The sequence below is a fragment of the Marmota monax genome, unplaced genomic scaffold (assembly GCF_021218885.2).
Source record: "Marmota monax isolate L192 unplaced genomic scaffold, Marmota_monax_Labrador192_F-V1.1 WCK01_AAM20220418_F8-fsc00285, whole genome shotgun sequence".
Classification (NCBI taxonomy): domain Eukaryota; kingdom Metazoa; phylum Chordata; class Mammalia; order Rodentia; family Sciuridae; genus Marmota; species Marmota monax.
Genome location: NW_026695045.1, coordinates 1,430,976 through 1,458,613, shown reverse-complemented (window position 1 = coordinate 1,458,613; position 27,638 = coordinate 1,430,976). Strand labels below are relative to the sequence as shown.

The following is a 27,638-nucleotide window of genomic DNA, read 5'->3' as shown; positions in this document are numbered from 1 at the left end:
AGGTGGCATTAATGAAGAAGAAAAATATTTGTGACTTCACATAGACCAATGATCTGATTGCTGATCTGATATGGATGTAGCAATTAATTTTTCATGCACTTGGTACTCAAAAAAATAACATAAAACCTTTGAAAATACAGCATTCACATTGTCATTAGCTCATAGTATCAGATAAGGAGAAAACCATGCTCATGTACTACCTACCTCTAGAATTTTCCATGTACATATCAGTATCCTAACACCTACAGATTTCCTATAATACTGCTATCAGCACCTCCCACCTACAAAACATACTGCATATGTACTGAGTTTCCTGAAATTTCGTCACCACATATAATGTTCTAAATTTTACTTTTTCACAAGTTCAATGTACACACAGAAGAAAACATCAAGCAATGTTTATTGTGCAATTCCAGTAGTTATTTGTGGAATCTTGGTTTAGAGTCAGGTTCCATAGCTACTCTATCTGCTTAGTTTAAACAAAAAGCAACAACCTAATTATTTACCTGTAAATTTCATGATATTTCTTCAAACTTTAAAACATTAAAAGGATTGATGATTCATGTTATAATTTAAAAAATATTTGAAAACTACATTTTATATATCATTTCTTTTATAAAATAATCAAAATAATTTGATTATCTGGAAGAAAATTACTGAAATAGAGCCCTTTCAATGTATCTACAACCTCTGTAAAACTCCAAACCAAGAGCAGAATAGATGATGAAATAAGGATTTCTCAGCACAGAGAGTATCTGAACTTTAAAGTGAGAAAACGACTGGTGTTTTTTCATGTTTCCTATGAACTCAGAGCTTATAGGTGGAATTAGGACTCGGATCTCTGGGATGATTTTACATGGCTTTCACTTTGATTTGTTTCATTTTCATTTGCTTCTTCTCCAATTTCTTCTGTTCACGCCTCAATGCAGCTTCCTAAGACAGGAAGGAGAGAAAGAAAGAACCCAAACTTAGTTCTAAGCACATTAAAAAAAAAAAACAAAAGCAAAACCTTAGGCCTGTAGCACAAATAACATTCTAGAAGAGAGTTAACTCTTGATAGTATAACAAATTGTTTCAAAGAGTGATTTGTAAATTCCTGGTCTGGGAACTAATGACTGTGTTAGGTTCCCCCACAAATAATAGAGAACTACCCACCAATACTGCAGTAAGTGAGAATGTTTATTAATTCATAGGTGTCCTATCATCTAAATAGTTGAAAAACTGAAATATCAATATTAATGCCACTTTAATGGAAACACATTCTGAGTTTGGGTTCACAAAGGAGGAAAGAACTCCCCCTCCCCTGCTCTGCCTACTGTGGGGGCCTAGTAGCAAACAGCTACAGCATATATGTCAAAAGCTATATTATTCTGGGACATTTATATAAAGTAGTCAGATATTCTCCCAACATCCTCTTCCCACACTTTCAATCTCTCTCTCCACCACCATCCAATCTTTCCCCAGCATTATCCATCCCTACTTTTCATATTACGTATTATACCCACATGTACATCTGCATCTCCCAAGATACTAGAATATAGTATCATGATTTAAAAACATATTTATGTTAATATATTTAAGTGACATCTTATGCCAAGACCATGTGAAAAATGCTCACCTTCAATAATTAAAAAATTGTAAAGCAAGAAACCATTTCCTATCAGTTTACAACTTCAAACAACTGATGTTTTTTCATAAAAGATGTTAGTGAAGAGATTTCATACAATGTTAAAAGTGTAAGATACAACTTCTTATAAGCAATATCCATTAAAAGTATTTTTCATAAACAGGTGTATACGTGCATACCTACATATTTATATATTTTTTATTTTCTGAAACAATCTTAGAAGAAATATATATTCATGTGTATGTACATATATACAGATATCTCCCAGGACTCTTTTCCTTAAGAAGTAAAAAAGCTCATATGTGGGAAGATATTACCTTCTTGAAAGACTTGTATTTATAAGCTGATTTACTTAAGAAAAGATAATATATACACTTAGCATATGAATGGATATATAAACAAAGGGAAAACTATATAAACAGTGTTATCTTTAATAGTGTTTATAGTGATTACCTTTAGGGATAGGGGGTGTTTGAGGGATTATTATATTATTTTTATGTGGTAATTTTAACTTCTATGTATATTTTTCTCATTAAATATATAAGAAAACAAAACAAACAAAAAGCATCCTGGCAGTGGCAGGGAGGTCTAGCTCATTTCTATGAATGAGCCATTCAAGTCAGAAATTGGCCACAGTGGCACATTCTTTTTTTTGGTACTGAGGATTGAGCACACAAGCCACATCCCTACCCCTTTTTTATATTTTATTTAGAAACAGGATCTCACTGAGTTGCTTAGGGCCTTGCTAAGTTGCTGAGGCTGGCTTTGAACTCACGATCTTCCTGCCTCAGCTTCCCTAGCTGCTGGGATTACAGGCATGCTCCACTGTGACTGGCCAGTGGGCACATGCTTCTTTTTTTAAAAATTTTTTTTTAGTTGTCAATGGACCTTTATTTTATTTATTTACATGTGGTGCTAAGACTCAAACCCAATGCCTCACACATGCTAGGCAAGTGCTCTACCACTGAGCCCCAGCACCAGCACATGCTTTTAATCCAGTTACTTAGGAGGCTGAGGCAGGAGAAAAGCATGTTCAAGGTTATCCTTGCCAAGTTCAAGGCTAGCCTCAGCAACTCAATGAGACCCTATCTCAAAATAAAACATTATAAAGGGTGTCGTAGCTTAATGGAAAAGCACCCCTGGGTTAAATCCCCAGTATTGCTAAACATATGAATAAGTAAGTCAGTCAGAAATTGATTATGAACTGGGCAGGGTGGTGCACACCTGTAATCCTAGCAGCTGGGGAGGTTGAGATAGGAGAATCCAGAGTTCAAAGCCAGCCTCAGCAAAAGCAAAGCACTAAGCAACTCAGTGAGACCCTGTCTTTAAATAAAATACAAAATAGAGTTGAGGATGTGGCTCAGTGGTTGAGTGCCCCTGAGTTCAATCTCTGGTACCTCCTTCCACCCAAAAAAGAAAAAGAAATCGATTATAACTTTTTATCTCAAATGTAGCTTCTATTCCATTTAGTTCATTAGATCTTCTCATAAGGTTTCCAGACCAGACATTATAAAGCAGTGGTTCTAGGGCTGGGGTTGTGGCTCAGTGGTAGAACACTTGCCTAGCATGTGTGAGACACTGGGTTCAGAAGCACCACATACCAATAAATAAGTAAAATTTAAAAATTCATCAACAATAAAAATATTTAAAGAAAAATAAAATAAAGCAGTGGTTCTAAAAAAAAAAAACCCAAATGGTTTACATTCACAAGAAGCTTACAATCTAACTCAAGTTCTGGGTCTCCTTTTTCCTTTAACCCACTTTAGATTCGAATCTTAGAAAGAACAGAACTTCCTTTTTCATATAAAAATGAAAGGCATTACCTCTTAATGATTCCTATATATATATTTTTATGTGTATACATTGAAGAGTCATTTCATTTATAAAGAAGACTGCATAAACATAGCTAAATTTTTAGGGGGAAATGCCCATCAGCTAACCCAAACCAAACCAAATGAAGCATGATGAAATCCAGGCACAGTGGCTTATGCCTGTAATCCCAGTGGTTTGGGAGGCCAAGGCAGGAGGATTGCAAGTTCAAAGCCAGCCTCAGCACTTAGCAAACTAAGCAATTTAGTGGGACCCTGTCTCAAAATTCTAAAAGGCTGAAAATGTGGTTCAGTGATTAAGTGCCCCTGGGTTTGATCCCCAGTACCAAAAAGAAAAGAAAAAAAAAAAAAAAAGAAAAAGAAACACAATGAGAGAGATGCAGGCAGAGTTATATCCTGGGCACTTCAGTTATCCTTGCCAAGTTAACACCTCACTGGCAACTGCAGTGCACACAGAAGCTCACATTTTTTTGGGCAACATGTGCCTTTTGCTCTGAAAGATTTTCTTCAATCTTCAAGATTATTCTCATTTAAATTCACAATTTCCAGGACTTTGTTCTCTTCTTTTTTAACCAGATGTATAAGTTTTAGTGCTGGATTAGGGCATCTTATTTCATAAAATTATCAGAATATGCTTATATTTAAATAACACACTAGAGCCTAAGAAGCTTACATTTGAGATAATAACTTGAAAAATACACACAAAAGTATTAGAATTCTCTGATTCTATGATTAAATCTTAAACTTTATATAGCAACTTCATTTAGTGCTATTAATAATCCTAATTTCTGGGGCTGGGGTTGTGACTCAGTGGTAGAGTGCTTGCCCAAAATGTGTGAAGCACTGAGTTCGAGTATCAGTACCGCATATAAATAAATGAATAAAATAAAGGTCCATCAACATCTAAAAAAAATTTAAAAACAACCATGAAAAAAACAAAACTTTTAGCTTGTATACATTCCAATATAGGATTACATGAACAGCCAGTGTGGTACAAACAGGAATCCTTATAATAAAAATCTTAGTATTGCCCCAGTGATAAGGTAAGTCTGTCTTACCTCCAGTCTGCGTTGTTTCTCAGGATCTTCTTCGTTCATGATGCGCTCCTTCTCTGCTCTTTTCTTTTCTTCACGCCGGGACTGTGCAGCTTCCTGTCTCTGTACGTGTGTTAGTTTCAAGAAGTTCTCTTCTACTCGTGCACGGTTCTTATCTGCTTTTTGTTTGCCCTTTCCCAAAAAGACAAAGTCTTTCATAAGAAATCCATCTCTATGCCGCAAAAGTAAAATTTCACTCAGAATTCTTGCATTAAACTATTTCCATCTGGCACTTTCAAATCATCTAGCAAAAATTCAATCATTGATAGCTGCTCCCTCTAGAGTCCTACCCAGAAAACAAACAAACAAACAAACAATAATTAAAGGTATCAGTTTGTAATAAAGGCTTTCTGTCTTACTTCTCTGTTGAGTCGAAACTTTTTGGCTTTATCAATAGAATAAATCACCATGTTCATCAAGGGTAGCAAAGCCTCCATATCCTTTGGGTAAGTGTTACCTGATCCAGGCACTGGAAAACAAAGTCAATTTTCTATTGAGTTAATGGCAGCATTAATACCTGAGTCACCAAAAAAAAAAAAAAAAAATTTAATGTTAATAGACTCCTTTCTCCAAGTTTTCTAGCAGAAAATTAAAATATATAAAATGTGATCTTCTTGAAGAAACTCAGAAATCAATCAAATCAGGCATAAGGTTATTAGTTTTAATGTAATTTTACATCTATCAGTTGCAAAAGAACTATATCTCCTTAAGGTTATCTCATAGAAAACCAAGACAGGACCCAGAACACTTACCATTAAATGTAAACAATAGTGTCCTCTTAGTGTCAGGCAGCTTTAAAGGCTGACCTTCCCTGTCATAAAAGAAAAGTCTTTTAAGACACAACATAAGAAAGACATTTTCCATGTTCACAAGTCATCTGATTCATTTAGACAGATACCTGCAAATAATCAGCACAGTAAGTGCCTTGGCATCCCCAAGTCAAATATAATCTCTGGGCCTGAAGGAGACTTAAGATCATCTGGTCTACTTGGCTATCTGATGAATGCATTCCCAAGTGACCTTTATCTTTCAATTTGAATACTTCCAGTGGTGATGTCCCCTGCAGGCAGGATATATTCCATCTCATCTGGGAAGTCAGAAATGAATCTACATTTAAGTATGAGGTCCATATTTTATATGACACTCGTAGTTTTGTGGGTTTTTTTTTTTTTCAGTATTGAGGATTAAACCCAAAGACACTTTACCACTCTGCTAAATCCCCAGTCTTTAAAAAAAAAAAAAAAAATTAAAATAATTTGGAGACAGGGTCTTGCTAAATTGTCAAAGGTGGCCTGGAATTTGTGATCCTTTGGCCTCAGCCTCCCAAGTACCTGGTATTACAGGTTTGTGCCACCCTGCCTGTCTTATTTATTTTGATGAATTATATTTTATTTCCAACTTCTATGCTATCTTCCCACAATAAAGCATCTTACTTGAGTTAGCCTCTGAAGAAATTTAGAGATAATCTACTATAACATATAATTGGCCCTCCATATCTACGGGTTCTATAAAATATTTGGGAAAAGAATCTCATCTGTAATAAACATGTATTGTGCAAACTTTGTCATCATTCCCAAAGCAACAGCTATTTACATAGCATTTACACTGTAATAGGTATTATTAAGCAATCTACAGTTTAAAGTACATGGGAGGATATGCATAGGTTATATTCAAAGAGTACAGCATTTTTATGTAAGGAACTTGAGCATCCTTCAATTTTGGTATCTGAGGGGAGTCCTGGAATCAATCCCCTGTGGATTTGGAGGGAAGACTATATAATTTAGTTCTGTCCTTGAAGATTCATTCATAGTCTTTGACTGCCAATCATCCCCCCTTTCTACAATTCAAAATGCTTGATAAATATTCTAATGTGATATTTTGTCCCTGGTGTTGCAAGGCAAGGATGATACAATACCATCTAGAGGGATATGATCTGAATAATCCCACTTACAACTAAAATCCAGAATGAGTTTTTTGTTGTTATTGTTTAGATGCTGGGGAGTAAACCCAGGGCCCCCAGATACCTTTATTTATTTACTTGGTACTGATGATTGAACTTAGTGGTATTTTATCACTGAGCTACAACCTCAGTCCTTTTGATCTTTTGGGAGAGGGTCTTCCTAAATTACTGAGGCTGGCCTCAAACTTGTGATCCTCCTGCCTCAGCCTCCCCAGTCACTGGGATGATAGCCTTGTAATTGTACTCAACTCCATAGCCCATCAGAGTAGTGTGCAACTGAAAATTTAGATTGGAACCAGTTCTACATGACAAGGAAACTTAAGGATGCCCTCCTGAGACAGACTGTAAATTTAAGAATGAATCCAAGCCCTGAATATGTACACCTGGACAATATTACTATAAAGCTAAAAACCTGATTGGGAATAACTGATAATATGCTCGGAGAAGATATAATAATCACCTGTTTAAAGAAGGAAGCCAGAAAAGGCTATAAATGACAAAATACACAATTACATAGATTTGTAATCAAACAAAAGTCAAACATCATAGACAGATTAATATCATAAAATTTGGGGAAAAAAATGCTGGGTGTGGTGGTGCTACTTGGGAAGATGAGGAAAGAGGATTGCGAGTTGGGGCCAGCCTGGGCAATTTAGCAAGACCCTGTTACAAAAATTAAAAACCAGGCATGGTGCTACATGTCTACAATCTCAGCGAATGGGAGGTTTGAGAGATTCCTAAGTTTATAGCCAACCCTGGCAACTTAACAAGAGACTATCCCAAAAATAAAAAATAAAAATAAAAAGCCTTTTTATAAAAAATAAAAAAACCGGGCTGGGGATGTGGCTCAAGCGGTAGCACGCTTGCCTGGCATGCGTGCGGCCCGGGTTCGATCCTCAGCACCACATACAAACAAAGATGTTGTGTCTGCAGAAAACTAACTAACTAACTAAATAAATATTTAAAATAAATAAATAAACAAACAAACCTGGGGGGGCCGGGGTTGTGGCTCAGTGGTAGAGCTTGAGAGCTTGCCTAACATGTGTGGGGCACTGGGTTTGAACAAATAAAATAGAGGTATTAAAAAAAAAAAAAAAGACAGGGGATATAGCTCAGTAGTAAAATGCCCCTGAGTTTAATCCCCAATACCAAAACAATGAATGATGAATGAATAAAAGAAAAAGGGTCAGGATGCAGCATGGTGGTAAAGCACTCATGTGCAAGGTCCTGAATTCAATTCCCAGCACCAAAAACAAAAACAAAAGCTGGGCACCAGGGCACACATCTGTAATTCCAGTGGCTTGGGAGGCTGAGGCAGGAGGATCACTAGTTCAAAGCCAGCCTCAGCAATGGTGAGACGCTAAGCAACTCAATGAGACCCTGTTTCTAAATAAAATACAAATAGGGCTGGGGATGTGGCTCAGCGGTTGAGTGCCCAAGTTCAATCCTGGTACAAAAACAAGAATTTCCATTTTCTTAGTATCAATCATTTCTGTAAGATTCTCATCAACCTTACTGAGTGTGTGATGCAAATAGGCACAGACATATGCAAAGTAGGCTAGGCTAGGCTCATTTGTTTGTCTCCCATAGATTTTCTTTCTTGATGCTTTTGGTCCTGCTGAGGATTAAAACCAAGGCCTGTATATGCTAAGCAAGTGCTGTGCCACCTGAGCTACATCCTCCTCTCCCATGGGCTTTTCTTTCTTTCTTTCTTTAATTTTTTGTTTAGTTGCTGAAGGACATTTATTTTGTTCATTTATTTATATGTGGTGCTAAGAATTGAACCCAGTGCCTCACACTTTACCACTGAGCCATGACCCCAGCCCTCCCATGGGTTTTCAATGACACCTCTCTCTCTTTTTTGGTACCAGGGATTGAATTTAGGGGTGCTTTGCCACTGAGCTACATCCCTAGTCCTCTTTAAAATGGTGATTATTTGGGCTGGGGATATAGCTCAGTTGGTAGAGTGCTTGCCTTGCATGCACAAAGCCCTGGGTTCAACCTCGGTTCAATCCCTAGCAACACACACGCACAAACACGTCTAAAATGGTGATTATTTGAACTCAGGGCCTAACACATGCTAGGCAAGTGTTCTATCACCGAGCTATATATATATATATTTTTATTTGAGATAGGGTCTAGCTAAATTGCTAAGGCTGGCCTCAAGCTTGCAATTCTCAACTGCCTCAGCCTCCCCAGTTGTTGGGATTAAAAGTGTGCACTATCTTGCCTGGCTTTTCAATGACCTCTTGTGATGCATACAACCAAAGCAAAGGAAAACTTGGATGCCATCACCAACTTCTCTCACTCATTTGGTAAGAAAACTCAGAGAAGCATTTTGTGGTGTTTCAACACAGAACTAGCAAGAAATATTAATACCAACGTTTTATCTTATACGTACTCTTGCATAATTTTTGGACCAGAGAACTGGTCTGAAAAATGAATGGATTCAATCTTGTCAGCATAGTGTGTAAGAAAGTGAACCATCTGAAAAACAGAAAATAAAATTATTTTTTTTAAAGTTGATTTTGATGCATTTCCCTTTTTTCATAAATATTTCACCCTTCAATCCCCTGCAATGTTGCTCAGACCAAAATGTTTTAAAATTAAATTTATTTTTTTATTTTATTTTATTTTTTGGAGAGAGAGAGAGAGAGAGAGAGAGAGAGAGAGAGAGAGAATTTTAATATTTATTTTTTAGTTTTCGGCGGACACAACATCTTTGTTTGTATGTGGTGCTGAGGATCGAACCCGGGCCGCACGCATGCCAGGCGAGCGCACTACCGCTTGAGCCACATCCCCAGCCCTAAAATTAAATTTAAATAAGGAAGCTCTCTAAAGTGAAATTAATATTGTTCTTATACAGTAGCTGAAAATATGTCACAAAGCAAAATTGTAAACAAGAACGAAAGTTATGAAAATCTAAAATAATTCAGGGGATTCTTTGAGCTTCATTCTCAGTCCTTTTAATTTTGAGACAAGGTTTCATTAAGTTGCTTAGGGCCTCCCTAAATTGTTGAGGCTGGCCTTGAATTTGCAATCCTCGCCTCAGGCTTCCTACCTGCTGGGATTACAGGCCTGTTACTACACCCAGATTCAAGGATTCCTTTTTTTTTTTTAATACCAAGGATTGAACCCAGGGGCACTTAACCAGGAGCTACATCCCCAACCTTTTTAAAAATATTTTATTTAGAAACAGGGTCTTGATGAGTTGCTTAGGGCCTCACTTAGTTGCTGAAGCTGGTTTTGAACTCAAAATCCTCCTGCATCAGCCTCCTGAGCCACTAGAATAACAGGTATGTGCCACCGTGCCTGGCTCAAGGGATTCTTTATAAACATGTCACCTTGAATTTACATTTGGAACTATCCCTGAGTTATTCCATAATTTAATGTAAGTAAGATATACTGTTACCATAACACAACCAAAAGAAAGAAATGGTTCTCTGAACACCCTCTTCTCCTATTCTGCTAATTGAAGATCAAAATTATAGACCAAATGGCATGGTGAAAAGAATTGAAGTTGTGTTCCTTCTTCAAAAAACCTGAAAGTCATTAGCAATCCCAGAAACAATTTGCTATTCATTCAGAGAACTTCTTGACTAATCAAACAGTACTTCTGACAAGTTGAATTATTGCTTAAATATGGTATTTCAGAATTGATGTGAGAAAAGAATACATAATTAATGCATTAACATTAAGGATTCATACAGGGTGACTTTTAGGAAAAGCCTTCTCAATGCCAGGTCTGGCAAATATAAGTCTTTTTTACATTTACCTTTGTATCCATCATTCCCTCTGTGACTTCTCCCATCTCCGACAGGATGGCCAAAGAGTCTGGCAGTCCATACTTCGCTCCAGACTTAGGTTTATCACTACAAAACTCACTCTGGAGGAAGAAAATTTTGAAAATAAGATAGGACATTTGATTATGCACAAAGATTTCCCCCTCAAAAAAGCATCTGTATTAACATATTTCAAAACTTAACAACATTTGAGTAAGGTAATTGTCTGTGCAATGAAAATCTATTTAATAAAGAAGCAGTTTCTATACATATTTCAGTTGGAAAAACTTGACGTACCAGATCCTGCATCTCTTTCTGCAGTCGAACTAAAGCTTTCCGTGTGCCAACAGCAAACACATAGGTATCCATGTCTTCATCATTCATAGTTACTTTTATTTGCTTTTAAAACAAAACAACAAAGCTTACTATTGGGTTCTACGGTAGATAGATTTCTAAATGGTCCCTAAGAACTCCCTTGAGTGAGATTTGCAAGTATGATGTGTCATCACTCCCATAATTATGTTGTTATAAGGCAAAAGGTCCTTAATTGATTGATTCTGAATTAACCAAAAGGGACATTATCTTGGGTATACCCACTAAGCATGCAAATCCTTAAAAAGGATGAGACTCTATGAGAAGAAAAGAATCAAGGAGTGAAAGGGCTTAAATAAAGATGAGTGATAAAGAACTGAGGGTGGCCTCTAGGAGCCAGTTGGTAAGTAGAAAGAAAATAGAGATCTACAACTACAAGAAACTGAACTATGCCAACAACCTGAATGATCTTGAGAAAGTGATGCCCAAGAAGGAAACTTTAATCTTGCTGATACCTTAATTTCAGCCTGCAAAGACCTGAGCAGAGAACCCATGCTTGGACTACTTATTTTCACAAACTGTGAGATAACAAATGGGTGTTATTTTAAGCTGCCAAATTTGTGTTAATTTGTTCTGCAGCAATAGAATACTAACAGATTCATATAGGAATACTCAAGTCCAAAATTCAGCATTAACAAGATCCTAATTGAAGCTGGGTGCGGTGGCACACACCTAAAATCCCAAAGGCTCGGGAGGCTGAAGCAGGAGGATCGTGAGTTCAAAGTTAGCCTCAGCAAAAAGTGAGGTGCTAATCAACTCAAGTGAGACCCTATCTCTAAATAAAATACAAATAGGGCTGGGGTTGTGGCTCAGTGGTGAGTGCCCCTGAGTTCAATCCCTGGTACCCACCCATGCAAAAAGATCCTAATTGGAAATGTGCTATAATAAGAAATACATTTGGTTTTTGTCCCAGGTTTCAGGCACCAAGCTCCTAAAACCTTTAGAATCACATGAATGATTGGAGTATCTTTTGTTATTGAGAAAAGAAATGCAATGACTTTGGTTGGCTCCTAGATGGCATCAGAAATAGGGCTAGTCATCATAATAATCAAGGGCTTAGCGGGTGTGATCTTTCAGCCCTATTCAAGATATCTGGGAAAGAAAGGAAAAATGGAAATTGAGTTCTACAAAGACTCCAGAACAGGAATGGGGATTTAGCTCAGTGAACAGCACTTGCCCAACATGCTCAAGGTCCTGGGTTCAATCTCTAGTACCACAAACAACAACAAAAAAATCCTGAATAAGATACAGAGGGCTTCCAAGTTAGTGAACTCATCAACCTGTTGGAAGAGTAAAATGCTCAGAAAGGTCATGCTCCATGCATACCCCTCTCCTATGTACCACCCTTTATTTCTCTTTTATTTGGCTATTCCCGAGTTATATCCTTAAAAATAAGCCAGTAAATGTAAGTAAAATGTTTTCCTGAGTTCTGTGAGATAATCTAACAAATTAATGAACCTGGCCAGAGGTTGTAGAAATGTCCAGTTTATATTTTGATCAGTCAGAACTGTACATGGCAATATGGATGGCCTGGGATCTGCAATTCCCTCTGAAACAGGAATAGTCTTGTGGGATTGGACCCTTCAGCCTGTGGGATCTAAGCTAACTCCAGGCAGATAGTATCAGAATTGAATAGAATTGTTAGCACTCAATTGGTGTCCAGAGAATCAAAGAACTGTTGGTGTTGGAAAATACCCCCAAAGCAAGTAAACAACTATTAATATTTTGCATTGGGCCAAAATTAAAAGCCTAAAGAGTCTGATATGACAAAACATGGCCCTACTTGACATCTTATTTATATTTTTAAATGTTTGAGTCAAATAATTATCAGTTTTTCCAATAATATGGAAAAAAGAAATGTTACTATTGGGTAAGATCTGGCAAAATAGCAGCCGTAAAAGAAAAATTTTCTGCTCTTTCAACATTGACAGAAAATTATACAAAGTTAACACTTTAAACAGAATCCTATAAGAAAAAAAAAAACTAAATGTAAAGAATCATGGGTGTGGGCTCAATGGGCTCAATCATGGGGGTTATGGCTCAATGGTAGAACACTTGCCTTGTACATGTGAGGCACTGGGTTTGATCCTCAGCACCACATAAAAAATAAATAAGCGGGGCTGGGATTGTGGCTCAGTGGTAGAGTGCTTGACTAGCATGTATGGGACACTGGGTTCGATCCTCAGAACCACATACTTGTAAAATAAAGATATGGTGTCCACCTAAAACTAAGAAATAAAATAAATATTTAAAAAATAAATAAGCAAAATAAAGTTATTGTGTTCATCCACAACTAAAAAATACTAAAAAAAAAAAAAAAAAAAGAATCATGAGTTTATTAAGGTAATTTCTCTTTGAGAGGTAGGGGAAAAGGAGGGAGGAAAGGAGAGAAAAAAGGATGACTGGCCCAGAGGAAAAAGAGAAGAGTAAATACACTCCAGGAAAGAAATGACATGATTCAAACACTAAAGAATAATTTCTATGAAAGATGGCTGGGGAGGTTACAGCAAATTTTCTTCTTCTTTTTTTATTTTTTTGAGTAGTGGAGATTGATATGACAAAACATGGCCCTACTTGTCATCTTATTTATATAAGGGCATTTAATCACTGAGCCATACCCTCAGCCCTTTTTTATATTTTAGAGACAGAGTCTTGCTGAGTTGCTTAGTGCCTCACTAAATTGCTGAGGCTGGCTCTGAACTTGAGATCCTCCTACCTCAGCCTCCCAAGTTGCTGGGATTACATGCATGGGCTACTGTGTCCAGCTTCTTCATTTTTAACTAATGTTTGGTGGGAAAAGAGATGACAGGAACATTAACTGATGAGGCTCTAAACTTTAGTGGATTAAGTCACCAATGGCGACATTAAAAAAAATTAAAAGATGTAGATTTACAACTAAAATTGAAATCTTTAAAATAATGAGTTTCAAGGAGAGGCATGGTGGTGCATTCCTGTAATCCCAGCAGCTTGGGAGGCTGAGGCAGGAGGACTGCAATTGAAAGCCAGCCTCAGCAACTTAGTGGGGATGTAAGTAACTCAGCAAGACCCTGTCTCTAAATAAAATATAAAAAGGGCTGGGGATTGTGGCTCAGTGGTTAAGCACCCCTGGGTTCAATCTCCAGTACCAAAAAAGAGGGAGAAAAAAGAGAGAGATGAGCCAGATGCAGTGACATGTCAGTAACCCTAGCTATGCAGGAGGCTGAGACAAGAAGGATCACAAAATTGAGGCCAGCCTAGACAACTTAGCAAGACCTTGGCTCAAAATATAAACAGAAGGACTGGGGTGTAGCTCAGAGACCTCTGGGTTCAATCCCCAGTATTGCCCCCACCTCCAAAAAAAAAAAAAAAACCAAGAAAGAAAAGAGAGATGAACGGGGAGCAGGAAGTAATTATAAATTACTTATTAAAGTAATTTAGAAAGGACACCATCATTTAGCCCATTCCCTACACTTTGGAGAATATGTTTTACAAGATCCTGGATATATGGTTATCTAATCTCTATGTGAAAACTTGCCATGCCAGAGACTTAGCACCTTCTCAGGGAGCCCATCCTACCTATAGACAACTGATCATTCCAATTTTTTTTTTTTTCTTTTTGAGTGTGCACCCAAGTGATTGGGAAAGAAATAGTGTTTCAATGACAGGAATAGAAAAGTTCAGAGTAGAAGTAGTTTGGGTGTAGGGCTGGGGTTGTGGTTCAGTGGTAGAGTGCTCGCCTAGCATGCATGAGGCACTGGGTTCCAACCTCAGCACCACATAAAAGCAAAATAATATGTCCACCTAAAATAATAATATAATCATAATATATAATATATAATAATAATATAATAATCCAATAACATTTGAAAGTACTAAATTTATAAAACTAATACAACACTTACTTAACACTACTTTGTACTTTGACATACACTTATATATCTCTTATTTTATTAATTCATATAAAAGAAGAAATTGTCCTTTTCTTGTTTTTTTTTTATTGTTGTTTTTCAGTACTAAGGATAGAATCCAGGATGCTCTACTATGGAGCCACATCCCCAGTCCTTTTTATTTTTCGTTTTGAGATCCTTGCCTAGGCTGGCTTTGAACTTGCAACCCTCCTGTCTCAGCCTCCAGAGATGCTAGGATTACAGGTGGGTGCCACCATGCCCAGCTATTCTGTATATTTTTGTTTCTTGTACCAGTGGGAACCAACACAATTATTTACTGAAAGAATTAAGGAAGGAGGAATATGGCATTTCTAATAAAGGATACATTGGCAGATTAACAAGTTAATTTAATAAAGGAAAGAAGGTATGCCCAATAATAAAGTTCTTAAATCATGGTTTGAGCTCCTTCAACCAAAATTAATTATCTGAAGCAAAAAAATTTGAGAAGAAACCCAGCTTTTTGCCAAAAACAAAGACATACATAAGAAGCAGAAGTAGATATGAAGGCAAACTATTTGTGACAATTCTTCTTCCCTCTATCAAGGCTAATTTAGCTGATCTCTGTGGTGGTAGAGTATTTCTCCTTCCCTCCAAAAAGCACATTAAGGCCTCCAGATAGTTGTACACTGAGTGAAAGAAGATCTGCTTAAATAGAAAAGGATCATTTTTTTTTTGGAAAGGGATATAAATTGCCAGAAATTCCAATAACAATCAGGTAGAAATGGAATAAGGTCAAAGAAGTAACAAATTCAATCTGTAACCAGCATGTATAATACATACCACTTGATCACTCATTGGCCTCATCATTCGTGCCAGGACATTCAGTAAGTCTTGTCTCTTAAGGAACTAAAAAAATAAGGAGTTAATATAGTTTTAACTTCTACTTATTATAAAGAAAGGGACTTTGAGAGAAAATCACTTGCTTTATCAAATATCCTCTATAACATGCTTGTCAGTTAGCAGAATAGTTGAACCTTATTTTAAACCAAACATGAAGAGATGAGACATTGAATTTAGAACATTAGGAACCACATTTAGAAAAAAGGGATGATATACATTGGACCAAAAGTTACTTACCCTCAGCTGGATAAGCATTCCCTCACAGCACACTCTACCAGAACACCACAAGTTATAGATATGCTCATTCTCCTGGTTCAACTTTCCCGTGCTTGTAGCTTCTTTGTTAGTTCCATCATCTCCTAGGGGTAAAACCACTTAATGTGATTCACTGAAAATTTGGGGCCTAATTATCACACCCTTCCTCTATCCTGACTCCAACATGATCATAGCTTTAAGGTAACAATAATTTGTTCTCTTATAGAATCTCTTTTGGAGAGAGATTTATATAGATTGGCACTGTTCCTTTTACTACTACTTATTTTTTTAAATATTTATTTTTTAGTTTAAGGTGGACACAATATCTTTATTTTTTATTTTTATGTGGTGTTGAGGATCGAACCCATGCCAGGTGAGCACACTACCGCTTGAGCCACATCCCCAGCCCACTACTACTTATTTTTTTCTAGTTTGTTTAATGTTCCATTTTCACACTTTAATAGATTTGATGTATTTCTTTCTTTCTTTCTTTTCTTTTTTAGAGAGAGAGAGAGAGAGAGAAATTTTTAACATTTATGTTTTAGTTTTCGGCGGACACAACATCTTTGTTTGTATGTGGTGCTGAGGGTCGAACCCGGGCCGCACGCACGCCAGGCGAGTGCACTACCACTTGAGCCACATCCCCAGCCCAGATTTGATGTATTTCTTATACTTCTTTACTCATTAGTTAATCTAGTTCTTGAGGGTTACTGAGTCATCTTGATGAACCAACCATCCTTTTTAAAAGAACTGTTGACAAATCCTAGATATTCTTTAAGAGTTTCATTAACCTCAGTTATCTCTCCTGACAGAGGAAAAAAAAATTCACTAGCTTTCACACTTTCCAAAGCACCAAACTTTTCCTTTTTTTGTACCAACTTTAGACAGACTATAGTAAAAATATCTCCCACTGAGAGGCAGAGCAGAGGGATGGTTAAGGGGAAGTAATGCAGAATGAATTCTTAAAAAAATCATGTTATATATGCAAATATAAATATACCACAGGGAATTTTACCTTTATGCATAAGTAAAAAGAACCAAAGAACCAATCAAATACAAATAAATAGAGGAGCGAAAGAAGTCTAATAAAGGAAGAAAAAAAGGGGTGAAGGGGAGGAGGAATGATCATAACCTGAAATCGAATTCAATGCATGTATGAGTTTGTTAGTATGAACCCAAATACTATGTATAATTATAAAGCTATAATAATAACAATAATAATAATAATAATAAAATAATTTCCCAAAGTTTCCTGCACAAAGTTGATTCCTACCCACTGTTCCAATACTATTTTCTGTTGTCATCCTTTCATGTTTCTCTGTGAATTTATGCATGGAGAACAGAGCAGATGGCATTTGCCCTCAGATACCAGCATGTAGTAGGCATGAAAGCTGTGGGAAGGCTCCTCATCATTCAGTGGGACTTGTATGCTATGTGGCCATCCAGACTGGAAGAAACAGGGGCTGCTTTTCACTTTTAAAATGTTTGTCTCCATGAAAAACAACAGACTCTGGTAACCACATGAAAATGGAGCAAGAGGGAGGGCAATGAGTCAAAAAACTGCTTATATTTTTCAATGTCCTGGTCAAAAAGTACTCTGAAAAACCACTGCATAGAGGTGAAAGTATCATAGAGAGCATGGACTTTGGCAATTTAATAGTTCAGCCATGTTTTAATATTTCTGCTCTCCAGTTAACTTCTAAGGAAAACAAAAATTATACCCAATTGATGGTGTTGTTACAAAGAGCAAATAAGAAACAATGTATGCAAAGTACCTAGCACAATATATAAATAGTCTGCTAAAGAATAGAGTTGATGGATCCCTATTTACTATTTTTAAAAATATTTTTTAGCTGTAGATGGACACAATATATTCTATTTATTTACTTTTATGTGGTGCTAAGGCTGGAACCCAGTGCCTCACACGTGCTAGGCAAGCACTCTACCACTGAGCTACAACCCCAGCCCCCCTTTTTACTATTAAAGTGGAATAAAGTGATACCGGGGTACGGTGGAGCATACCTGTTATCCTACTACTTGGGAGGCTGAGGAAAGAGGATTGCAAGTTTGAGGCCAGCCTGGACAACTCAGTGAGATCCTGTCTCACAATAAAAAAATGTTGGGAGTGTCACTCAGAAGTACTTTCCTAACATGTGTGAAGCCCAGGAATTAATTCCCAGTATAGCAACCACCCCCCACAACAACAAAAAAAGTGTTAAAATGACAAGTAGAGGTTCATGTGAGGGGAGTCCACCCCACTTCTTATACTGCACAGTTACAGATATTCCTCCAAGTACTTCAGTGTATATCTCATCAGAAGATTCAGTACCTTAGAACTGGAGAGAAATTTAAGGGGCTTCCAACTTCTTTTCTTTTCTTCCTCCTCTTTCTTCCTTTTTTTTTTGGTAGTACAGTACTGGAGATTGAGTCTAGGTCCTTGAGCATACTAGGCAAGTGCTCTACCACTGAGCTACATTCTTAGACCTTTTTAAAAAAGACCCTAGGTTTCATTAAGTCACCCAGTCTGGCCTCAAACTTGTGATCCCCTGCCAGAGCCTCAAAAGTGGCTGGGATTACAGAAATGTGTCACTGTGCCCAGCAGGACTTCCAATTTCTTTTTTTTTTTTTTTTTTAAAACATATTTATTTATTTATTTATTTATTTTTAGTTATTGGCAGACACAACATCTTTGTTGGTATGTGGTGCTGAGGATCGAACCCGGGCTGCACGCATGCCAGGCGAGCGTGCTACCGCTTGGGCCACATCCCCAGCCCAGGACTTCCAATTTCTAAAGGTGAATTGAAAGCATTTATCGAGTTACTTATAATGTCAAAATTTCATAGTTTCAACCAGAAGTTTATCAACTTTTTTGGGGTGTGGGGAGGATACCAGGGATTGAACTCAGAGGCACTCAACCCCTGAGCCACATTCCCAGCCATATTTTGTATTTTATTTGGAGGCAGGGTCTCACTGAGTTGCTTAAGGCTTCCCATTGCTGAGGCTGGGTTTGAACTCATGATCCCCCTGCCTTAGCCTCTTGAGCCACTGGGATTACAGGGGTGCACCATCATGCCTAGTGCAATTATACTATTGTTTGATAAAAGATAAAGAAATTATTACATAAATGCAATATACTCAGTACATTAAACTAAAAAAAAATATGTATCCTCTTCAAGCAGTACATGAAAGCAACTGGACGCTTATACTTAGAAAAAAATGCACGAAGGTAAGTTACTAGGGAACAAAACTGAACAAATTACATTACTCTATTATGTTCATGTACAAATATGTAACAAAGAATCTGAGAATTACATATAATTATAATGGACCAATTAAAAAAAAATGTGTGACAAGAAAATGCATCCTCTTTAGCATTTACTGAAAGCAGTTAGATGCTTATGCTGAAGGGAATAAACACTTCTTACCAGACTATTTTCAAGCAGGGAGCTGGACATATATTGGCCTAACTTACCCACTAAGGTAAAGTTGCTCTCCAAAAGCTCTCTATGAGTGTTAAACCAGGCCTGTGCTAGGCGACTGTTTTTATTCTTTCCAATAATGTAGTTCATGATATAGGCGAGCAGACCAGTCACCATCAAAATTTCTAGATAATAACTCTCCCAACTGTTCTGGAGGTGTGCAGGTACCTAAAGAATCAAAATTATTCCATTTAATATTAGATAAGGCTGAATGATAAGAGTCTAATAATGGTATGAAAAATGAGAAAACCCATAAGTAGAAATAAATCTCTTATATAACTGTCACTGAATATGATTATACATCGAGAAATAAGCCTATTTTGGTTTTTTAACTTAGTTTTGTAAAAGATTCTTTAAGGAAATGTTAAAGAGAATCAGATGAGATGAAAAGCTGGCAAATTCTTTGTATTAACTTGGTTCTGAGTCCCACCCCAAAATATATCCAGTGTATGGTATACCTGTTTATTTATTTCTTTTTTAGTGTGTGCTGGGGTTTGAACCCAGGAACACTTAACCACTGAGCCACATCCCGAACCCTTCTTATATTTTACTTAGAGACAGGATCTCACTGAGTTACCTAGGGCCCTGCAAAGACACTGAAGCTGGCTTTGAAATTGTGATACTCCAGTCTCAGCCTCCAGAGCTACTGGGATTACAGGCATGCACCACCATGCCTATTTATTTATTTATTTTTATTCTAATTAGTTATACATTATTTATTTCTTGATAATAAAACCAGGAGAACTAGAATAAAATAGCCGTTCTTTTTCCAGATATGATCCTTTTTTTTTTTTTTGGATTGGTGGTGCTGCTGCGGATCGAGCCCAGGGTCTTTGCATGCTTAACTGGTGCACTACCACAGATTTCTAGGTATAGATGTTTATCAGAATAACTGATGTTAAGCTATTTCTCAATTTCCACTATAACATCAACACCAGCCATATGTCACTAATTATATTTCTGGGATTAATGACATCAAGATGTTTTGTTGGTTAATTTAGAATTCAGAACCCTGTATACCTACGTCAACAATTGTTATTGGGTCTTTATTTTTGCTAGAAGTAGTATCTGGTTTGTCTTCATAACCTTCAAATTCTTCGTCATCATAAGGTTCATTCTCCGTATCTCCCTCCTACAAAAATGAGGCACAATCTGTTTTTCTCTACAAATGTCACCAGCAATAGTGTCTCATTTTGCAGGCAACGTTTGTAAAGGAAAAGAGAACTTGTTAACAGAAAGCCCAGAACAGAGATATTAGATGTTTTTAGCAAAATATCAAAGTGTTCAAACTTTCAGTCCTAAAATAAATAAGTTCTGGAGACTTAATGTACAATATAGCATGGTAATAATTAGTAGAATATTATATATACTTAAAATTTGCTATGAGAATAGATGGTAAGTATTTTCATTACACATACAAATAAAGAAAACTATGTGAGGTAACAATATGTTAACTAGTTTGTGATGATCACTTCACAATGTATACACATATCAAAACACCATGTTGTACAATTTAAATATACGTAATCTTCATTTGTCACTAAACTTCAATAAAGCTGAGACAAAAACCCAAAAACACAAAAATGATGACTCCCCATACTTTAGAACCCAAAGTTCTAAACCTAAATGATGACAATCCTCACCCATACACAATATCTATTCTCTAGCCCCTTCCCTAGCCAGGATTGCCATAGAGGAGGAAAACACAATTTACCATATTTTTTAATGTAAAAGATGGAAACATCACAAATTGTTTTTCAGTAGGGAAAACTCTTATCTACTGAAGAAAAATGAAGATTCCAGAGAGTAAAGGTCTCCCTAGATCTATGTCTTATTTCTAATATTTGAGAAGTGCTAGTTATAAAATTTCCCATCCTCCAAATTGGGGGAAAAAAAAAAAATCAATGAAAGAAAACCCCACCTGGGTATCTGCATCTTCAAAATCTCCTTCTTGGTTTTCATCTTGCCCTTCCAATTCCACAGTTGTCTCATCTTCGTCGTCTTCAGTAGTTATTACCCGTTGAGGAGATTCGGTAACAGAATCTTCTAGGACATCTTCAAATTCAGCAAAGTCATTATCATCATACTCTACTATGTCCTCCTCATCCTCAAAATCATCAAACTTGGCTTCAGAGACACTCCCGAACACCAAAACAACAACAAAGAAAGCACAGAAAGCTTTCATTGCACCTTAAAAATAAGATTAAAAAACAAAACAAAGAGCCTTAAAATGAACTCTATTCTACAAATAACAGATTTTATAAATAGTGAAAATAAAAATAAAAAACCTCTCCTGCTTTTCTCTTACTCCATACTCTCAGATTTCAAAAACATTATACAAAAAAAAAAAAAGTCAGGTCAAGAGGCTTAGATCTAGTTTAGACCTTGTTACTAGTCATCTGTAAAATCTTGGACAAATCATGTAATTTCTTTAGGGTGGGGGTCTCTGAAAATTTTTTTCCATTTAAACTGAGTGTTCCATAAAGGAAATTTTTTTCTTTTTTTCAACATACACTTGAGGGCTTATACAAAGCTTTCTAAAGACAATGAAAAGGACATATCATGAAAGAATAAGATACAACTATTTACCTATTAGTGATAACAAAAATAATCTGTAAACAAGCTATGCAAGGATGGGGATATCGCTCAGTACATGTCAAAGGCCTTGGGCTTGATTCCCAGCACTGCACAAACACACAAAAACGCCATTTGCCCTTAGATCAATTTTTTATATGTGCCTGCACATGTTATAAGAGTATTCACTTAAAACATTAAGTGCTAGGTACTGTCCTAAAAGCTTTATGAAAAGCAACTGATTTAATCCACAAAAAGCAAATGTTTTAATCCTCATAACAATCCTCTAAGGAAAGCATAATTACCCAAATCCCAATTTCACAGATAAGGAAAATGAGGCAGAGATGTTAAATAATACAACTACCACATGACACAGACATGTGGATTTGATTCCAGAGTTTTGACTTCAGAATATGTGCTGAGCCATTCTCAAGTTACTTCTCAAATGTAAGCTGGCAGCTGTGGCTTTATATTACTTAGAGTAGTAATTTACTAACAAACTGTTTCTAGTGTATATGGTAGAATGCAACATTACCAGCATTTTATAGCTTTCAGAAAAGAATAGTAAGTATTCTAACATTTGAACAAGTTTGTGAACTAACAAAAATAATGAAAAAATATCTGTGACAAACAAAAAATCTTATATGAAAATATGAAAAACAATGCAATCATTTTATCTAACAGTTAAGGCATTTATGCTGCAATGGAAGTAGCTAAGGGGGCTTGGGATGTAGCTCAGTGGTAGAGTGCTTGTCTAGTATGTGTGAGGCCCTGGGTTCGATTCTCAGACCACATAAAGGTAAATAGATAAAATAAAGGTAGTGAGTCCATCTATAACTTAAAAAAATATATTTAAAACAAACAAACAGGTCGTCTTCTCTGGTCTCAGTCTCTGCTGTGTTCGCCCACTCTCTCTGGGCCTTGGGAAGCCTAAACTCCGAATAGGCCTTACTGCTTTCCACCCAGCCGTAGCTTCGTCTTAGACTTCACCACCATGTTCGAGGAGCACCTGGTCCAGGGGTCCATCCTGAAGAAGGTGCTGGAAGCCCTCAAGGACCTCATCAACCAGGCCTGCTGGGACATCAGCTCTGGTGGTGTAAACCTTCAGAGTATGGACTCGTCCCATCTCCTTGGTGCAGCTCACCCTGTGCTCCGAGGACTTCGACACATACCTCTGTGATCGCAACCTGGCCATGGGTGAACCTCACCAGCATGTCCAAAATACTAAAATGTGCTGGCAATGAAGACATTATTACATTAAGGGCTGAAGATAATGCGGATACATTGGCGCTAGTATTTGAAGCACCGAATCAAGAGAAAGTTTCAGACTATGAAATGAAGTTTTTTTTTTTTTTTTTTTTTTTAATATTTATTTTTTAGTTTTTCGGCGGACACACATCTTTGTTTGTATGTGGTGCTGAGGATCGAACCCGGGCCGCACGCATGCCAGGCAAGTGCGCTACCGCTTGAGCCACATCCCTAGCCCCATGAAATGAAGTTAATGTTGAACAATTTTGGAATTCCAGAACAAGAGTACAGTTGTGTAGTAAAGATGCCTTCTGGTGAATTTGCACATATATGCCGAGACCTCAGTCATACTGGAGATGCTGTTGTAATATCCTATGCAAAAGATGGAGTGAAATTTTCTGCAAGTGGAGAACTTGGAAATGGAAACATTAAGTTGTCTCAAACAAATAATGTTGATAAAGAAAAGGAAGCTGTTATCATAGAGATGAATGAGCCAGTTCAGCTAACTTTTGCACTGAGGTACCTGAACTTCTTTACAAAAGCCACTCCACTCTCTCCTACAGTAACACTCAGTATGTCTGCAGATGTACCCCTTGTTGTAGAGTATAAAATTGCTGACATGGGACATTTAAAGTATTATTTGGCTCCCAAGATCGAGGATGAAGAAGGATCTTAGGCATTCTTAAAATCTGAGGAAACAAAACTAAGCTCTTTGAGAACTGCTTCTAAAAGACTGAAAGTCTTTTCTGTCACCAAATTTGTAACTGAGTACATATGTAGATAATGTTTTCTGTAAATAACCTAATTTTCCCTTTCCTTCCTCTACAGCTTAAGAATAAAATCCAAAATCAAATCTGGTTTTGTTAACCTAAAAATACTTCTTTCTGCCTTACTTAGAAATACTTCTGGTGATTTTTATAACAAAAGGGTCTTGACTTTAAATGCAGTTTTAAGAATTGTTTTTCAATTTAAATAAAGTTATCTGAATTTCAAATGTCAAAAAAATATATAAAAATAAAACAAACAAACAAACAAACAAAAAACATTTAGGGGCCAAAAGTTGTGGCAGACACCTGTATCCCAGCAGCTCAGGAAGCTGAGGCAGAAGAATCCCAAGTTCAAGGCCAACCTAAGCAATTAAGTGAGGCCCTAAGCAACTAAACAAGACCCTGTCTCAAAATAAAAAATAAATAAGGCTGAGGATGTAACTCAGTGGTTGAGTGCCCCGGGTTCAATCTGTACAAGTACAAAAACAAAAACAAAACAAAAAACAACCACCACCACCAACAACAAAAAAAAAAACCAAAACCCCAACCATCTAGGTTTATTTTAAAAGTCCTGCCCTCTTATCTAAACAGGAGACTTACATCATCTGCTATCTAAAAGGCATGTCCATTTTCATGCTCTACAATCCCCCCGCTACCCCATACTATACTTGGTAACTATTTTAGGCTTGTGGAGCAGACACTGTTGGGTACCCTTTAAAAATAACTCTTTAAAAATGTAAGACATTCTTAGTTCAAAGGCCACCTCTAAGGCTTTGTTTGCTGACCCCTGCTCTATGGTCATCTTAAACTCAGCAGGTATCTGAATTTTCCTGTTTTTATAATATCAATATCATTTTTTCCAGTCTTGTTTTTAAAAATGAGATATTTAATTTCTCATTTCTTCTGCATTTGAAATTTAATCAGTCATCAAACCCCCATGTATTCTTTGATTCTGTAAGCCACCATGATCCAAATTATCACCACCTGCTAAGAAACCACAGCATTATCCTAAACTGAATTCTTTCCTACTCCCTATTTCTCTTTCCTTGAAACCACTGTCATCTTTCTAATACAACTTTGGTTACATAAGTCATCAAAGGCCAACCAACTCCTGCAAAACAATATAAAAATTCTTCTGGCTTTTTTCACTGTTTTCTATAAAATGATCCTACTATATCAACTATACCTTCACTAAGTATACTACCATGCCACTAAGCATATGATCATGCCAAGATAAGTAAAATGTAATTCCTGACATAAACTTGCTCAGGTATTTAGCTTAAAGAATATGTATTACAGTATTACTTATGACAGTACAAGTTTTGAAACTATTTGGTTAAATTATGGATGTATCCAAACAAACTTACTTTTGCCCATTAAAATCTGTTACAAAGAAGTTAGAAACCATGTTGTTTTAGGAGCACATGGACATAAAGGAAAAGGTTTAAAAGTACATATATCTACATAGAACAGTAGTTAGTGTGTATGGTATGTTTATTGGTATTATCTTTCTTTTTCTTTTTCTAACTTTCCTATGATATATGCTTGTAATTAAAAGAAATAATTCTTTGTAAATAAAAGTATATTTTCTGCATTAGGGAAAGAAGACAAGGAACAGCTATGACACAAAGGCCTGAAATAACACATTTCACTTTTCTGAGCATTGGGTTTGCAGACTTAACTTGCTGAAAAGGACAGCAGTGGCCAGATATGATCTTTATATGACACACCAAGAACTTTGGATAACTAGAAACAACTAAAGGATTTTAAATAGGAAAACTATACAGATTTGCAACCTAATCTTCATAGTTTATAGGCAGCATGAATCTTAGAAGGGTACTTGACACAGGAAACTCAGAACTGGCTGAGATAATTAAACAGTATTTAACTGGAAGTGGCAGAAATGAAAAATAAAAATTGATTTGACAGATACTAAGAATTATATTTGGCAACATAAAGTAACCAGATGCTGGGAACATGAGGAAGAAAGATCTGCAATGATTCCAAGTTTTGTTTAAATAAAAGTGAATAGCTGGACAAAGCCATCCTTCATTGAGATAAAAAGAACAATGAAGGAGAAAAATAATGAGGAAAAAGGTAATAAATTCAATCTAGTACTTATTTAAAAAGAAAGTAAATGGAAATATAAGAGTTCAGGATACAGACTTGAGCTTGAAAGAGACACACTATGGGAATGCACAGATCACCAGAAAGTACTGAGCTGAGTTGGTGAGGGGTTCAAGAGAGAAATCACCCAAAGAAAATGTGGAAACAAATCATAATAGCCAAGAGGTGGGCTTATATCTCCTGTAGTATCTACCACAGAGAAGGCACTCAACAAGTATTTGTTCCTTCATTATTAATTACCTTTTTAAGAGTTAAAAAGTATTTTAGGGCACACCTTTTCAGATCAAACAGATGCTGTCAACTTGACTAATAGACTGCAAATCGAAATGGTCATTTTAGACTGAATTTTAACTTGGAACTTTTAAGAATACACACACAGAAGCATTTTTTTTTTAAGAGAGAGTGGGAGAGAGAGAGAGAATTTTTTAATATTTATTTCTTAGTTCTCGGCAGACACAACATCTTTGTATGTGGTGCTGAGGATCGAACCCGGGCCGCACGCAAGCCAGGCGAGCGCGCTACCGCTTGAGCCACATCCCCAGCCCCACAGAAGCATTTTTAAGATAACTCAGCATGTGACAGTGCTCCTTCAAGGTTATTTAGGTTAATATTATACAAGCCATTTGTGTATTGGCTTTTCCTCTCATAAGTCTCTGCTGCACCTGTCAACCCATTTCTCAAATGCACAATTCCGTGCCAGGTCACCCAGTCTCTAGGACTCCTGAAGCTAGGGAACACTGAACCAAGGCAGGGCACAAGCACTAACAAGTCTGGTTTGATTATTATCTATAAACTCACTGGGTAGTCTCTCAGTGACGGACTCTGGACTTAAAAACGAAAGAGTAAGTAAAGCAACCATTCTTTGCTGTTATTTTAGAAGAGGCCTCTGACATTAGTCCTCTGTCTCCTTAAAAGTTTGGTTAAAACCCCGTTTTATGTTAACAATCTTCAGAGAAAGAAGGCTGACTACAGAAAGTAGTTGCATCTATCAAACCACCCTTGTTTAGTCTCTCTCCACCATGGAGAATCCATTCATCCCAATGTTTATGCTCCATTTTTCCTGCCTCATGTTGTAAATTTCCTCTAACTTTGTCCTTTAGGTTGGCATTTGCTCAGAGCTTTGTGAAGATTCCAAAACACACTAAAATTACCCCAGTCCCCAAAAGACCAATAGAAAATGAGCCAGAAGAGTGAACAAAGATTTAATATTTAATATAACATATATACGTATGCATGTATGTGTGTGTGTGTATATTCTTAAAAAAAGGGTATATAAGAAGTCGCGGGGATGGATGCATGTCACCATTGGCAGGGCAGAAGGGCTGGTTAGGTGAAAAACAGGACCGAATTATAGGCCACGCAACTCAGTCGCCGCTCGGCCTGACCCAGCCCCACCGACTAAGGCATCACGGCCCGCTACCTACCTGTTCCCGAGCTTAAAGCCCGCCGGGCGCTCCTGCGGCCTTGCTTCTCAGCCTGGCTACCACCTTTATCGTCGCCGAGGTTTACTGGCGGCTACGCCAGTAAGACAAGGCAGAAGCAGGTAGCTCAGTCACACCGCCCCTCTTTTCACGTAATCTCTGCCGTCCGTTACGTAGAATGCGTGTGGTTCATCCGCGCCTGCGCTGGGCGTGAGGGGCGTAACGCGAACTCAGTTACAGCACCAGACCTACCCCTCCACCGCCCAGAAGAAGCGAGATGGGACTTCTGGGAAGGTTACATAATCCCCGCCCGTGGGCCGTAAGTGCCCTCGCCGAA

General features: G+C 37.1%; 1 protein-coding gene and 1 pseudogene across 1 annotated transcript; one reads left to right on the top strand and one right to left on the bottom strand.

Moving 5' to 3' along the window:
* Nucleotides 1-382: 382 nt before the first annotated feature.
* On the bottom strand, nt 383-27,552 carry Ccdc47 (coiled-coil domain containing 47). Its single transcript, XM_046427730.2, has 13 exons — nt 27,305-27,552; nt 21,086-21,354; nt 20,189-20,296; nt 19,158-19,332; nt 15,668-15,789; nt 15,371-15,436; nt 10,590-10,691; nt 10,286-10,396; nt 8,912-8,997; nt 5,303-5,361; nt 4,910-5,019; nt 4,515-4,682; nt 383-933 (listed from the first exon to the last, which is right to left on the bottom strand). The coding sequence occupies exons 2-13, from the start codon at nt 21,347-21,349 to the stop codon at nt 853-855; spliced, it is 1,452 nt and encodes a 483-aa protein (XP_046283686.1). The 5' UTR covers nt 21,350-21,354; nt 27,305-27,552; the 3' UTR covers nt 383-852.
* On the top strand, nt 22,718-23,711 carry LOC124081524 (proliferating cell nuclear antigen-like; annotated as a pseudogene).
* Nucleotides 27,553-27,638: the final 86 nt, after the last annotated feature.

Bases quoted from the DNA above. Each gene is read 5' to 3' on its own strand.
- Ccdc47 (XM_046427730.2), bottom strand. From the start codon at position 21,349: ATGAAAGCTTTCTGTGCTTTCTTTGTTGTTGTTTTGGTGTTCGGGAGT. The intron at 20,297-21,085 runs GTGGGGTTTTCT...TCATTTTTGTAG, and splicing joins TTGAAGATGCAGATACCCAG to GAGGGAGATACGGAGAATGA. The intron at 8,998-10,285 runs GTAAATGTAAAA...TCTGTTTTTCAG, and splicing joins AGGGAATGATGGATACAAAG to ATGGTTCACTTTCTTACACA.